General features: G+C 55.6%; 1 protein-coding gene across 1 annotated transcript; it reads right to left on the bottom strand.

Annotated features, from left to right (window-relative positions):
* Positions 1 to 6617: 6617 nt before the first annotated feature.
* DDN (dendrin) lies at positions 6618 to 10722 on the bottom strand. The gene is made up of 2 exons (XM_019662204.1): positions 10509 to 10722; positions 6618 to 10101 (listed from the first exon to the last, which is right to left on the bottom strand). The coding sequence occupies exons 1-2, from the start codon at positions 10715 to 10717 to the stop codon at positions 8205 to 8207; spliced, it is 2106 nt and encodes a 701-aa protein (XP_019517749.1). The 5' UTR covers positions 10718 to 10722; the 3' UTR covers positions 6618 to 8204.
* Positions 10723 to 10741: the final 19 nt, after the last annotated feature.

Below are 10741 nucleotides of genomic sequence, written 5' to 3' on the forward strand. Positions count from 1 at the left end.
GCCCTGTGCATAAGCATACCTGCGTGTACAATTGTGCGCACATGTATGTGCATGCACACATAGCAGCCCCCACTGCCATGTGTTCCTACCAGTTCCGGCCCTTGCTAAGGACTCCTTGGCTTTCACCTGGTAGCATCATCAGGAAGGGTAAAGCTTCAGGCTCCTGGTTCTGCCTCAGAGTAAGGGGTGGGGTGGGAGGTTGAGAACAGGGCCCTTAAACATTCCTGCTTCCCCGACTTCTCCAGTAAATGAGAGGGCCCTTTCTCTCCTCTCTGCCCAATCATCTTCCCAATGTAGGTGCCATGTGAGGAAAAAACAGCCACCCTATGGGATGCTGAGGTGCACCTGCCCAGGCTGCCAGAGCCTCCTACCTCCCAGCCACTTGCCAAGTAGGTGCCAAGCTGGGCAAGAGGGGGCAGTGCCACCCTGGGAAGCTTTCAGCTCTCCTCCCCCAGGGTTGAACCCCTCCTTTCTCCCTCCTCCCTATTAATCCTCGGAAGTGAGGCCCCTATTGTGGCCCCTCACCCTCCTCGCCTGGCGTCTAATTAACTCCTCCTGCCCCCGGTTTTGTGTGCCCCCCTTACCCCACCTTGTCGGCCCCGCCCCACCGCTCGGCCCGCTCCCCCCCACGGACATTCCAGCCCGGCTGGGCTGCTGTGCCAGGGCAACCAGGGCCGGACTGAGGCCTAATCCCCCTGCCGCCTGGTCCGGCTGAGGGAGCCCCACTCACCTCCCCGATCTCTGGGGGCTGCCCGGCTCTGCTGTGGCGGAGACACACAATTGGGACAAAGGCGCAGCCCCCAGGGGGCTAACTCAGCCTTCACGCCCAGGTTGTGCGGCATTTGGGGAGTTTAATGAATTGTCCATCACGCCTTTCAGGGCCCGCCCGTCAGCCTGGATTAATCTTCGGAGCCCTGGTGGGGTAGGAGACACTAAGCCTGTATTTATTACTCTCCCATTGTCACTAATTGAGGTAATTATCTGTGACTCTGGCCTGGCCAACAATGCGGCATTCACTCCTGGGACCTCGATGTGCCTGGCTCCCACTCTCAGCACCAACCCTCCCTCCTCTCCCAAACCCACCAAGTGCTAAGTTGGGCCCTGGAGCATGTCGGGAAAGTGGACAATGTCCCACAATGCTTCACCTCCCAACTAGTGTCTCCCACAGCCGCCACTATGAAGCTGCAGCTAAGGAGAGGCCTGGTCCCCTCAAAATACATGAGAAAAGAAAGCAGCCTGTCTGGGGACAGGTTTGGCTGGCAGAGCCCTCAGGTCCCAAAGGTGCATGTTTCTGAGGTCTTTGGCTTTCTGGACTTTCTAACTCCTCATCTCTGGGCTGGTGGTGCCAGGGTCTCACAGGGCACTTCTGTGGATCTGCCCTGACATCCCTCTTGCCTCTAGAGTTCTAAGGTGTTGGGAGGCCCCAACCCAGACCAGGCATACTCTGGGGAGGTCTCTAAAGCTACCAGTGCTGGCAGAGTGGCTATCAGTATGATGGGGGAGGTTGGGGAGAGAATAGGAAAGGGTTTGTCAGGGAGCTCAGGGGAAGGGCAAGAAGAGCCATTGAAGGAAAGAGCATCCAGGGGTCACACTAATGTGGCCATGTAGCAACCTTAGGGAGAAACTTGGATTTGGAGGGACGAGCAGTGCCAACGAGTAAATTTCACATGAAGATGGCTTCCTGGGTCAAGGGGAATGGCCCTGGGGAACAGGTGTGTGTGTGTGTGTGTGTGTGTGTGTGTGTGTGTGTGTGTGTGTGTGTGTGTGTGTGTGTGTAAGAGAGAGAGAGAGAGAGAGAGAGAGAGAGAGAGGGAGAGAGAGAGAGAGAGAGAGAGAGAGATAGTAAAGGACGATTTGGTCAGGACTAGACGGTGAACTCCTTGAGGGAAGGGTCTGTGTTTTGGTCACTGTTTTTTTCCCAAGAGCATAACATTGTACCTGGCACATATTAAATAGATGCTGTCAAATGAGTGGATGGATAGATGAGGCCTGTAGTACTTGCTTTGGGATTGGGGGTCTGTTGGTTCTTAGCTTCCATAGATGCACTCAGGCTCTTCATTCTGTCTCAGGAGTTGCTGGAAGGAAATGTCTAGTCCAACCAGGGACAGTTCTTGGAGGGGCACTTCACCAGATGCAAACGTTAAGGACTTGGGCAGAACTCAGAGCTACAGTTGGAACTGCGCCACCTTGTGGTGCCTCTTGGGAGCGCTTCTGTAGGGACCCCAGCAAAGAAAGCAGGGTTCTGAGGGATTGGGGGTGAGGTCACACCAGGCAGCAGCCACCCTTTCTACTATATATCTGATGCTGAATTGCTGTGCCAGTGTTCCTGTGGCACAGTTTTATTATTTGTTTCTTCCTCTGCCAGCATTTACTCTAGGTCAAGCTTGTAGGGGATACAGAGCTAAATCAAAAGCACAACCCTTGGGCCCACGAGTGGCGCATTGGTTAAGAGTTGGCTTGGGACACCAGCTCTGAGCAGTAGGGCCCCGGTTCGGATCTCACATTAGGGCCAGTGACGCTGCGCCCTCTACAGCTAAGATGGTGAATAACAACTCGACCTGGAGCTGAGCTGCCGTGAGTGACTGGCAACGGCGGAGGCTGCAGTGAGGCTGCAGTGGGCTGCCATAAAGCTACCGTGAGTGGCCGGCAGCCTGCATGAGTTCCAAGAGCTGTGAGCGGCCCTCCAGTGGCCAGCGACTGATCTGCCTCACCCGGGAAGAGCACAATGATAATCCCAATATGGGTCAGTGAAGCGACATCCTCCACAATTAGACTGAAGAACAAAAGGACAGCAACTTATCTGTTCCCCTTCCCTGATTCCCTAACACTGTTCCCCTCCCCCCAACTCCCCCAATAAAATCTTTTTTTTTTTTTTAAAAACCCACAACCCTTAAGTAGCTCATGGTCCAGTGGGGAACTCCACACAGTAACAAGACCAACAAAGGTCATAATCAAGCAGCAGAGAAAATAATGCTATAGGAATTGAGGAAGCACCTGGGACAGTCACAGCTCAAACACTCTCTGTCTCCCCCAACCTCTCCCTCAGCTCCTCTCACTAAAGCTCTAACATCATATCCTTGCTTTCTAAAGGCACTTCATGATTTGGCTCCCACACGTCATTCCAGGGGCCCCTGCCTCTGCATCACTGCATTCTCCAGTGCCTCTGTTCCCTGTGAAAGCTGTGTGCTTTTCTACCTCTCTACCTTGCCCACTCTCTGGAATGCACCTTTTCCCCCTTCCCCCTTGTTGAAACCCATCTCTAATGTCCCTTCCTCCCTGGAGCTCTTCTAATTTCCCTTGGCAAAGTGGTCTTGCCTCCTGAAGCACCTTCTTGGCAGGGCTTTCACTAGCAGCATATACTGGCTGTCCCATGAGTGACTGGTTACCTGTGTATGTCACTCATCCTCCTACTAGGCTTCTAGCTTCCTGAGGACATGGGCTCTGTGTTTGTTCATCTTAGCATCCCTTGCAGAACTGAGCTAGGCACATCATATGCCCTCTTTAACAGAATAAATGGATGGATGGATGGATAGATGGATGGATGATTGAATAAATGGATGAAAGTATAGATGGATTAAATCAATGGATGGATGAGAGATGGGTTGGTGGATGGATGGATAAATGGATGAGTGGAATGTACAGATGGATGGATGCATAGATGGACAAACAAAAGGATGGATGGATGGATGGATGGATGGATGGATGGATGGATGGATGGATGGAAGGAGCAACTGTTCTCTAAAAGGACTTACAAAAGGCTATGTAGTACCAGGGGCTTCCAGGAAGGAAGCCTGCCTCATGCCAGGACATTCAGAGGAGGGGGCAGTATCCAGGCTGAGCTTTCATTCACTAACATATGTATCCTCAGTGATTTGTCTCCCAGAGGCCTGCGTATGCTCCCACTCCCCAGAAGTCACAGTCTGGGAGCTGCTCCTTCCTTCCTTCCTTCCTACTCCCCTGGACTCTCTGGAATGCTGTCATTAACATATGTTATTTTGTTCTGCCTGTACTGTAACAACTCTGTGAGTTTCCTCTTCCACATCCCTTCCTCTATCTCACCCTAGATTGTGCGCTCCCTAAAGATAGGAACCATCTTCTCTTGTGTGTCCCTACAGCCTGGCATACATGTTTAATGGGTGAGTGAACAAATGAATAACTGAGTGAATGCTGACTCTTTTCCCTACAGTCACACTTTTCACACTTCGCATATACTCATTTTCAGCCATCTCTCCTGGTCCTCTCCTACTCACACACACATACACACACTCCTGGCCCTGAGTCCCCTAAAGTCCCGGAGTTATGGCCTGGTTCTTTGTTTCCTTTACTAATTTGTGGCTGATCTAGAGAAGTCCCAGGGCTTTCCTAAGAGTCTGAAAGGAGAGGAGGCTCTTAGCTCCTTGAAAGCCATATTAACTGGGCCCCATTTGGGATAGAAAAGGGCTTCCCTGGGAAGAGCCCAACTGTGGGGAGAGTAGTAGGGTCCTGTGCTAACCTGAGGGCTGCTGCTCCATTCTGACCACACCCTCCAGCATCTGCTATCCCTAGTCCTGACCTGTGATGCTGTCCCAGGTGGGTGTGGCCTTGAGGCTGGCTGGCCGGCAGACACAGCCGGATTTAGAAGTCATTTTCGCAGCAGGGAGCCTACAGCCTCCCACCCACAGGGCCCTGCAGGGTCAGTCTGAGATATGGCTCACCAAGGGCTGGCCCCCAGACCAGCAGTCACTCTTTCCCTTCTCTCTCTCCCTTTCTCCCCAGATCTTTAGCAGCTGGTGCTGATTCCACCCTTAGGCAAAGATGGAGGAAGTCCTGGGGGAGGAGGACACATTACAATGACACACTAACCACCCAAGTGCTCCCACTACACCATTTACCCATTCAAGTGGTGTATCTCCACCCCAGGGATTCCCTCTCCTCTCTGCTGCCTGTTCCTCCTCTTCCCCTATCTCTACTTCTCTCTTCCTCCTGTTCCTATACACCCAACACTAATGAGATAGCCCTAGAGAGAAATAATAATCAGAGCTTAACATTTATACATCACTTATTAGGTACCAGGAATTGTTCTAAGTGCTTTACATATTGAATCATTTAATCTTCCCAACAAGCCTATGAAAAGAACACTTCTAATAACCCTGTTTTATAACTGAGGATACCAAGGCAGAGAGATTGAGTAACTTGCCCAAGGTCACACAGCTTGTATGAGGTAGAAGCAAGATTTAAACCCAGGCTGCCAGGCCCCAGAGTCTATGTTCTAAACACAACACTACACAAGTTCTTTCACAATGATAGCACTGTGGATGTGCTCTTAGAAGCTGGCCTCCTGGGTGTTCAGCCTTAAAGAGGCTCAGGCAGCATGGTGGAGCCTACCTTCTCAAGGCCAGCCCCTCCACTATCCCATGCAGCTCACCTCTTGTACCAGCTCCAGAGCTCTGGAGACCCTGAGCTAAAGCAAAATCCAGGCAGATGCTCTTACGGCTCCCCTTCTATCTTCCTCCTAGCCTGAAGTCATCCTCTTCTCAAGCCCAGACCTCCAAGGCACACACTCCTCAGCTGGATCAGGCTCACCCCAGCCTGGCTTGGGTTTTCACTCCTGCCTTTATCTTCCACAACTCCCCTGAATGTACCTTCAACTCCTGTCAAACCAGACCATTTTCCCTACATTCACCTCTTATTTTTTATGCTTCCTCCACTTGGTACCCCTTGCCCCAAATCCTCCCTTGTTAGACTCCTTCAAATACTTCACAATCACTGATCAATATTATCATTATTTACATGTTTTCACCTTCATGCCATTGTCAGGCAAGTCTTACTCATCTTTTTTCCTGGAGCCCAGCCCAGTGCCTGGTTCCCCTCAGGTGCTCAGTAAATGCTCAATAGTTAGAACCAGTAGTAGATAGAACTGTAGGTGGAAGGGAGACAGACCTCAGGAACCTTTGATCTCTGTCCAGCAGGAGCTAACTTGAAACCTGATAGTGTGGGTTCTAGGTAGGTTCTGGGATGGACCTTCCTGGGTGACTGGCCAATGTTCTCCCCTCAGGTTCAGAAGCCCCAAAAGGACCCCTTTTCCCTGCAATGAACCAAGACCAGGTGGCCTGGCTTAGGGTCCAGTCCCGTGGCCTCTCAGAACGCCCAGCCCCCTCCCTGTCCTGCCCAGTCTCTCCGGGTGCGGGTGGAGAGTGACGTCGAGATAATTGGAGACCAAAACCATAAGTGGTTTGAGAGCGGGACTGAGGATCTGAACGCTGAGCCTGAGTTGGAGTTGGCGGGACTCGGTGGGGGTGGGGGTGGGGGCAGAGGCGGGGCCAAGGGCCAGGACTCCGCGACTGAGTCTGGGCGAAGCCCCCGCGCAGGCCGAGTCGCCGGCTAAATTTACCCAGGCTGACTCAGCCCTTGCCCGGAATGGGGGTGGGGGGGTAGGGGGGAGTGCGCCGGGGCAGTGGGAAGAGCCAGCGGGGGTGAGGTGGGGGACAAGGAAGGGAGAGTCCGGACTGGGGGAGACAGGAGTGGGCCGGGAGTTTCCATCAAATAAAGGAGTCACCCCCTTCACCGCCCACCGAGCGGGAAAGAGCTGTGAAGCCCTGGGGGAGGGACACTGTGGGGAAAGGAAGAAGATGCCAAGGTTGACAAAGGGAAGCTTAGATTTATTGAGCGCCTACTGTGTGCCAGGCACTGTGCAAGGCGCTTTACATATGTTATCTCATTAAATCCTCACAACAACCCTGCGAGGTAGGTGTTTATATACCCCCATTTGACAGATGAGGAAACTGAGGCTCAGGGAGGTGAAGTGATTTGGCCAAGTTCACATGGCTAGTAAATAGAGAGAGGAGGTGTCCAAGATCAGAGAGAAAAAAAGACTTCAGTGTCTAGGTCCCAAGCCGGTTGGCATGGATGAGCACAAAGAGGGGTCGGCACGCTCCAGAGGTCTGGAAGGCCAGAGGCCTGCTCCGGACCTCGCACACCTGGAGTCCGCAAGGCAGGGGACCCTCCCGCGCGGTAACTAGAGATCAATAGATTAACTGGCGGTACCAGGGTAGGAGGGACTCAGGACTAGCTACCCGGGAAATCCGCGACCTGCACGCGCCCCGTAGTGGCTACAGCGAGTATCACACCCCACACCTACAGGCTTTTTGGGACCAGCCTTCCTCTTCTTTTATCCCTGGCCAGTTTCTGGAAGAGGCAGAGATGCAAGAAATTCTCAGGGTCCTTTCAGATGGGTGGTACCACCTGGGTGGGACATCGTGTTAACGATTCAGAGCATCACTAATTAATATTGGGAAGGAGGAAAAGGGGACGTTCTAAAGAGGTTCCAAGCTGATTCATTGGCTGCTTTCCCTCCCCTGCTGGGACCACCACCCGCCGGGGACAGTGACAAGGCCATCATCCTGCCCTGCCTTGGAGAGCCCTCACCCAAACCTGAGACTGGGATAGGAGCCCTTGCCCATTTACTCAGTTCTTCTGCAAACCCTGGAAAGTATCTTAAATTGAGAGTGAGTGCAGGTGACGATAAAGCCACTCAGGGACCCTCAGACTCTGTTCACTTATTCTTAACTCTTTCTTGGCTTGTGAAGGGGAGGATGAGATAAAAGCTTCCCCAAAGGCTCCCAAACGTGGGGGATGGACTCTAGAACTCCCTCATTTTATATACTAGGAGGCCTGGAGAGAAGTGACTTGCCTAAGGTCACCCAGCAAGTCAGTGTCAGAGTTGAGATTGGAACCCTAGACTTGTGACACCAAAGTGAGCTTTGGTGATTGCTTCTGGACCCCTTCCTTTTATGCCAAGGGCCTCTCGGTCACATGGTCACCTCAGTCTGAAACCTCTCCATCACTTTCTCCCTCTTTGCAGGGAGGCTCTGCCCTGAAGTTGCCTTCCCATGTCTATACCATTCCCGCCCTCCTGCCTGCTGCTGGCCAGGCCTTTCGCCTCAGCTCCACACCCAGTGCAACCACCTTTGCTGAAGACCTTACCCAAGTGCCCTGAATGGAGCAGGCATTAAAGTCCACTGCTCACCCTCACCTCACCTGAAAAAAAAAATCATAAATCGGCAAATACTCCCTTTCCTTCCATTTGGGCGGCTTCTATTTCGAGTATGGGAACCGGTATAGGTTGGGGTACAAAGAAGTCTGTGAGGAAGAAAGGGGACCAATGGGCCTGAGGATGGATGTGCTGGGGAACACAAATACAAGAAAGGGCATCTTACTGCCGCTCCCTATTTCCCCGTGGGGTCCCCCTTAATGTCCCTAGCCCCGAAGAGGACCTCCTCGGTTTGGCTGATGACACCTAGAATGTCTCGGATACTGTCGCCCAGCTTGGCTGTCTTCCCGCCTTCCCGGGTCCGGGTCCGCTCACTCCGCCAGGAGGCACCCGAGGCTTCTGTGTCACTTCCATCAGAAGAACCGCTGTGGACGCTGAGCTCCGCAGCTTCGTCCGAATCCGAGTCCGGGGCAGTGTGGCGGCGGATGCGGGAAACGGCTTCCCGCAGGGCCCCGGCGTAAGGCCCCGGGTTCCTCGCCCAGCCCCGGTTTGTGGGCCGCAGGACCGCCGCCACTTCCCCCAAGCCCTCGGCACAGCCCGCGCCTCCCGAAGCCGCTGGGCCTAAGGCTGAGTGCTCTGGGCTACCTGCCTGTGTGGGAGCATCCCGCAGGTTTACTTCGCCCATTGGGAGCCCCAAGATGCGCGAGGCGCGCTCCTCCAATGAGGAGTCCGCGGGCTTCCTGCCCTCAGCCTCGAACCCGTGACCCCCACCCGGCTGGTGTGAAAGGCGATTGCTCAACAGCAACTTTTGGCAAGGGGAAGGAAAGACCGCGGCCCCCTCGCCCTCCTTGTTGGGCTTGGGCTGGCTGGGGGCATCCCCCACAACGCGTGGCATCCCAGCGGGCAAAAGCTGCACATGCTGGGTTCGAGGGGTTGGGACATACTGGGACCTTATTACCACGCACGTGGCGTCAATGACAAAGATGCCTTCTCCACGAGCAGGGCCCCGGGAACTGCGGGGTAGGGTGTGAGCGCGACGGGTTGCCTTACAACCCTCCAAGGTCTCGAGTCCGGCCCCTTCTATATGGCCTAGGGACTCTCTCCATCCTGTGCCTCCTGGAGCCCAGGGTCTGGGAAGGGTCTGGCTATGTCGGGGTGGCTGCTTTTTAAGGGAGGGAATCCAGCATTTGGGGAGCCAGCTCTGTTCTTTCCCTTCTTTCCCTTCTCCAGAGGCCTTGAGATGGGGCCTGGACCTGGGAGCGGGACGCGGGGGCCTGGGAGTCGCAATTGTAGACCCTGGAGGAGCTGTCGCTGTCCCTGGGCTCCCAGCAGCTTTGGCTTGGGGGTGACAGTCGCTACCACTGTTCAGGCCAGCAGCAGCCAGCCCCAGGCTTTTTTCCGGGGCCCCCTTGCGGGGCTCCAACCTTGGCCTGGCTGTTCCACAGCCTGGGGATCCCCCCAAGAGACCCCTCCCCTGTCGGAGACCCCAAGCCCCAAGGACGTCGCGGTAGATTCGAGGATCCAGCCTCTTCTTTGGGCACCCACCATCTGTCCTGGCCGGAGTTCGAGCAGGGGCTAATGAAACGGGCGCCTGTGAGGGCTCAGGGCCTCTATTAGTCCCCAAGGTCCTGTGAGGTCCTTCGTAAGAAGGGGGAGCCACGTAGGGTGGCGGCCGGTCCCAGCGGCGTCGCGGGGCAGTCCCGGCAGCGCCTCTCAGCAGCAGGTGAGCCTCGTAGCTTGGGGGCCCTGGCCTGCGACCTCCCCAGGGCCCCGCCCACGCCGCCCCTGCGTTGCTCAGCGGCTGCGCGGATGGACGGGGTGGTCTCCCCACCTGCCCCAGGCGCTCTGGCCTTGACAGAGCTGGGAACCCTGCAGGCTGGGCCACCCGAGGGGCGTTCCGAGGCTCCGGCCGGGGCCGACCCAGGGGGCTCCTTCGGGCCCCACCAGCCTTGCGCCTTTTTCGCTCGGTCTCCTTGGCCTCCCGCTCCTGCGATGCCGCTTTCCTTTTCTCTTGCTCCCGGGCTCGAGCCTCGGCCGGGGGTCCCGCCCGCCAGTTGGTCGCCTCCTGCAGCACCCTGGAGGCCCAGGGCCGGCGGGGCGGCGGCTCAGGGGATCCCGGGCGCGGCCCACACCTGGGACAATGAGCAGGAACCCAGGTGAGCAGTTTGTGGGGGAAGGGAGCCGAGTTCCGGGGAGCTGGGAACACTGCCGACCCCTTGGGGCAGCCATGTGGAGGTATGTGTGTAAGTGTGTGTGCACGTGCGTATATGTTAGGGCTGAAGTCGAAGCGGGACCGCTCACCATCTCTCCATGCACACTTTAACAGCGTCTGCCCCATCTCACCTCCTGCCCTTTTTCACACCTACTCCTGTACCCCCACCACAACGCTGGATAGGTCAAGACCCCAGCCATGGGAATGGGGGGGGGCATGGGAAAGAAAAGGGGAACCTGCAGCACTGGCTGGTGCCTATGGGGAGGTCCGGACTCCATTCCCTCCCCCCCACCACCACCACTCTCTTCCCCTCACCCCTCCACTCACGTGCGGCTCTGGGGCCCGTGGGCCCAGTGGCTGGCCTGGAAGTCCATGGGCTGTCGAGGAGGGGCACGGCGACTATAATGACAGGAAATAGTCTTCACTTGGATCACCAGCAGCTTGGATTTCTGCACCCAGAGGCAGCTGCCAGACTCCTCATCCTGGAGCTCCCGGGGGCTGTCGGGCCCCTCGGAGAATAGCTGGCCATCCAGCATCCTGCCCCACCCCACCCTGGCCCC

The sequence above is a fragment of the Hipposideros armiger genome, unplaced genomic scaffold (genome assembly GCF_001890085.2).
Source record: "Hipposideros armiger isolate ML-2016 unplaced genomic scaffold, ASM189008v1 scaffold_371, whole genome shotgun sequence".
Lineage (NCBI taxonomy): Eukaryota > Metazoa > Chordata > Mammalia > Chiroptera > Hipposideridae > Hipposideros > Hipposideros armiger.

What these genes read in the sequence shown, in the direction of transcription:
- DDN (XM_019662204.1), bottom strand. Translation starts at nt 10,717, where the DNA reads ATGCTGGATGGCCAGCTATTCTCCGAGGGGCCCGACAGCCCCCGGGAG. An exon ending in CACGGGCCCCAGAGCCGCAC is followed by an intron (nt 10,102 to 10,508) that starts GTGAGTGGAGGG and finishes TCATTGTCCCAG; the next exon opens with GTGTGGGCCGCGCCCGGGAT.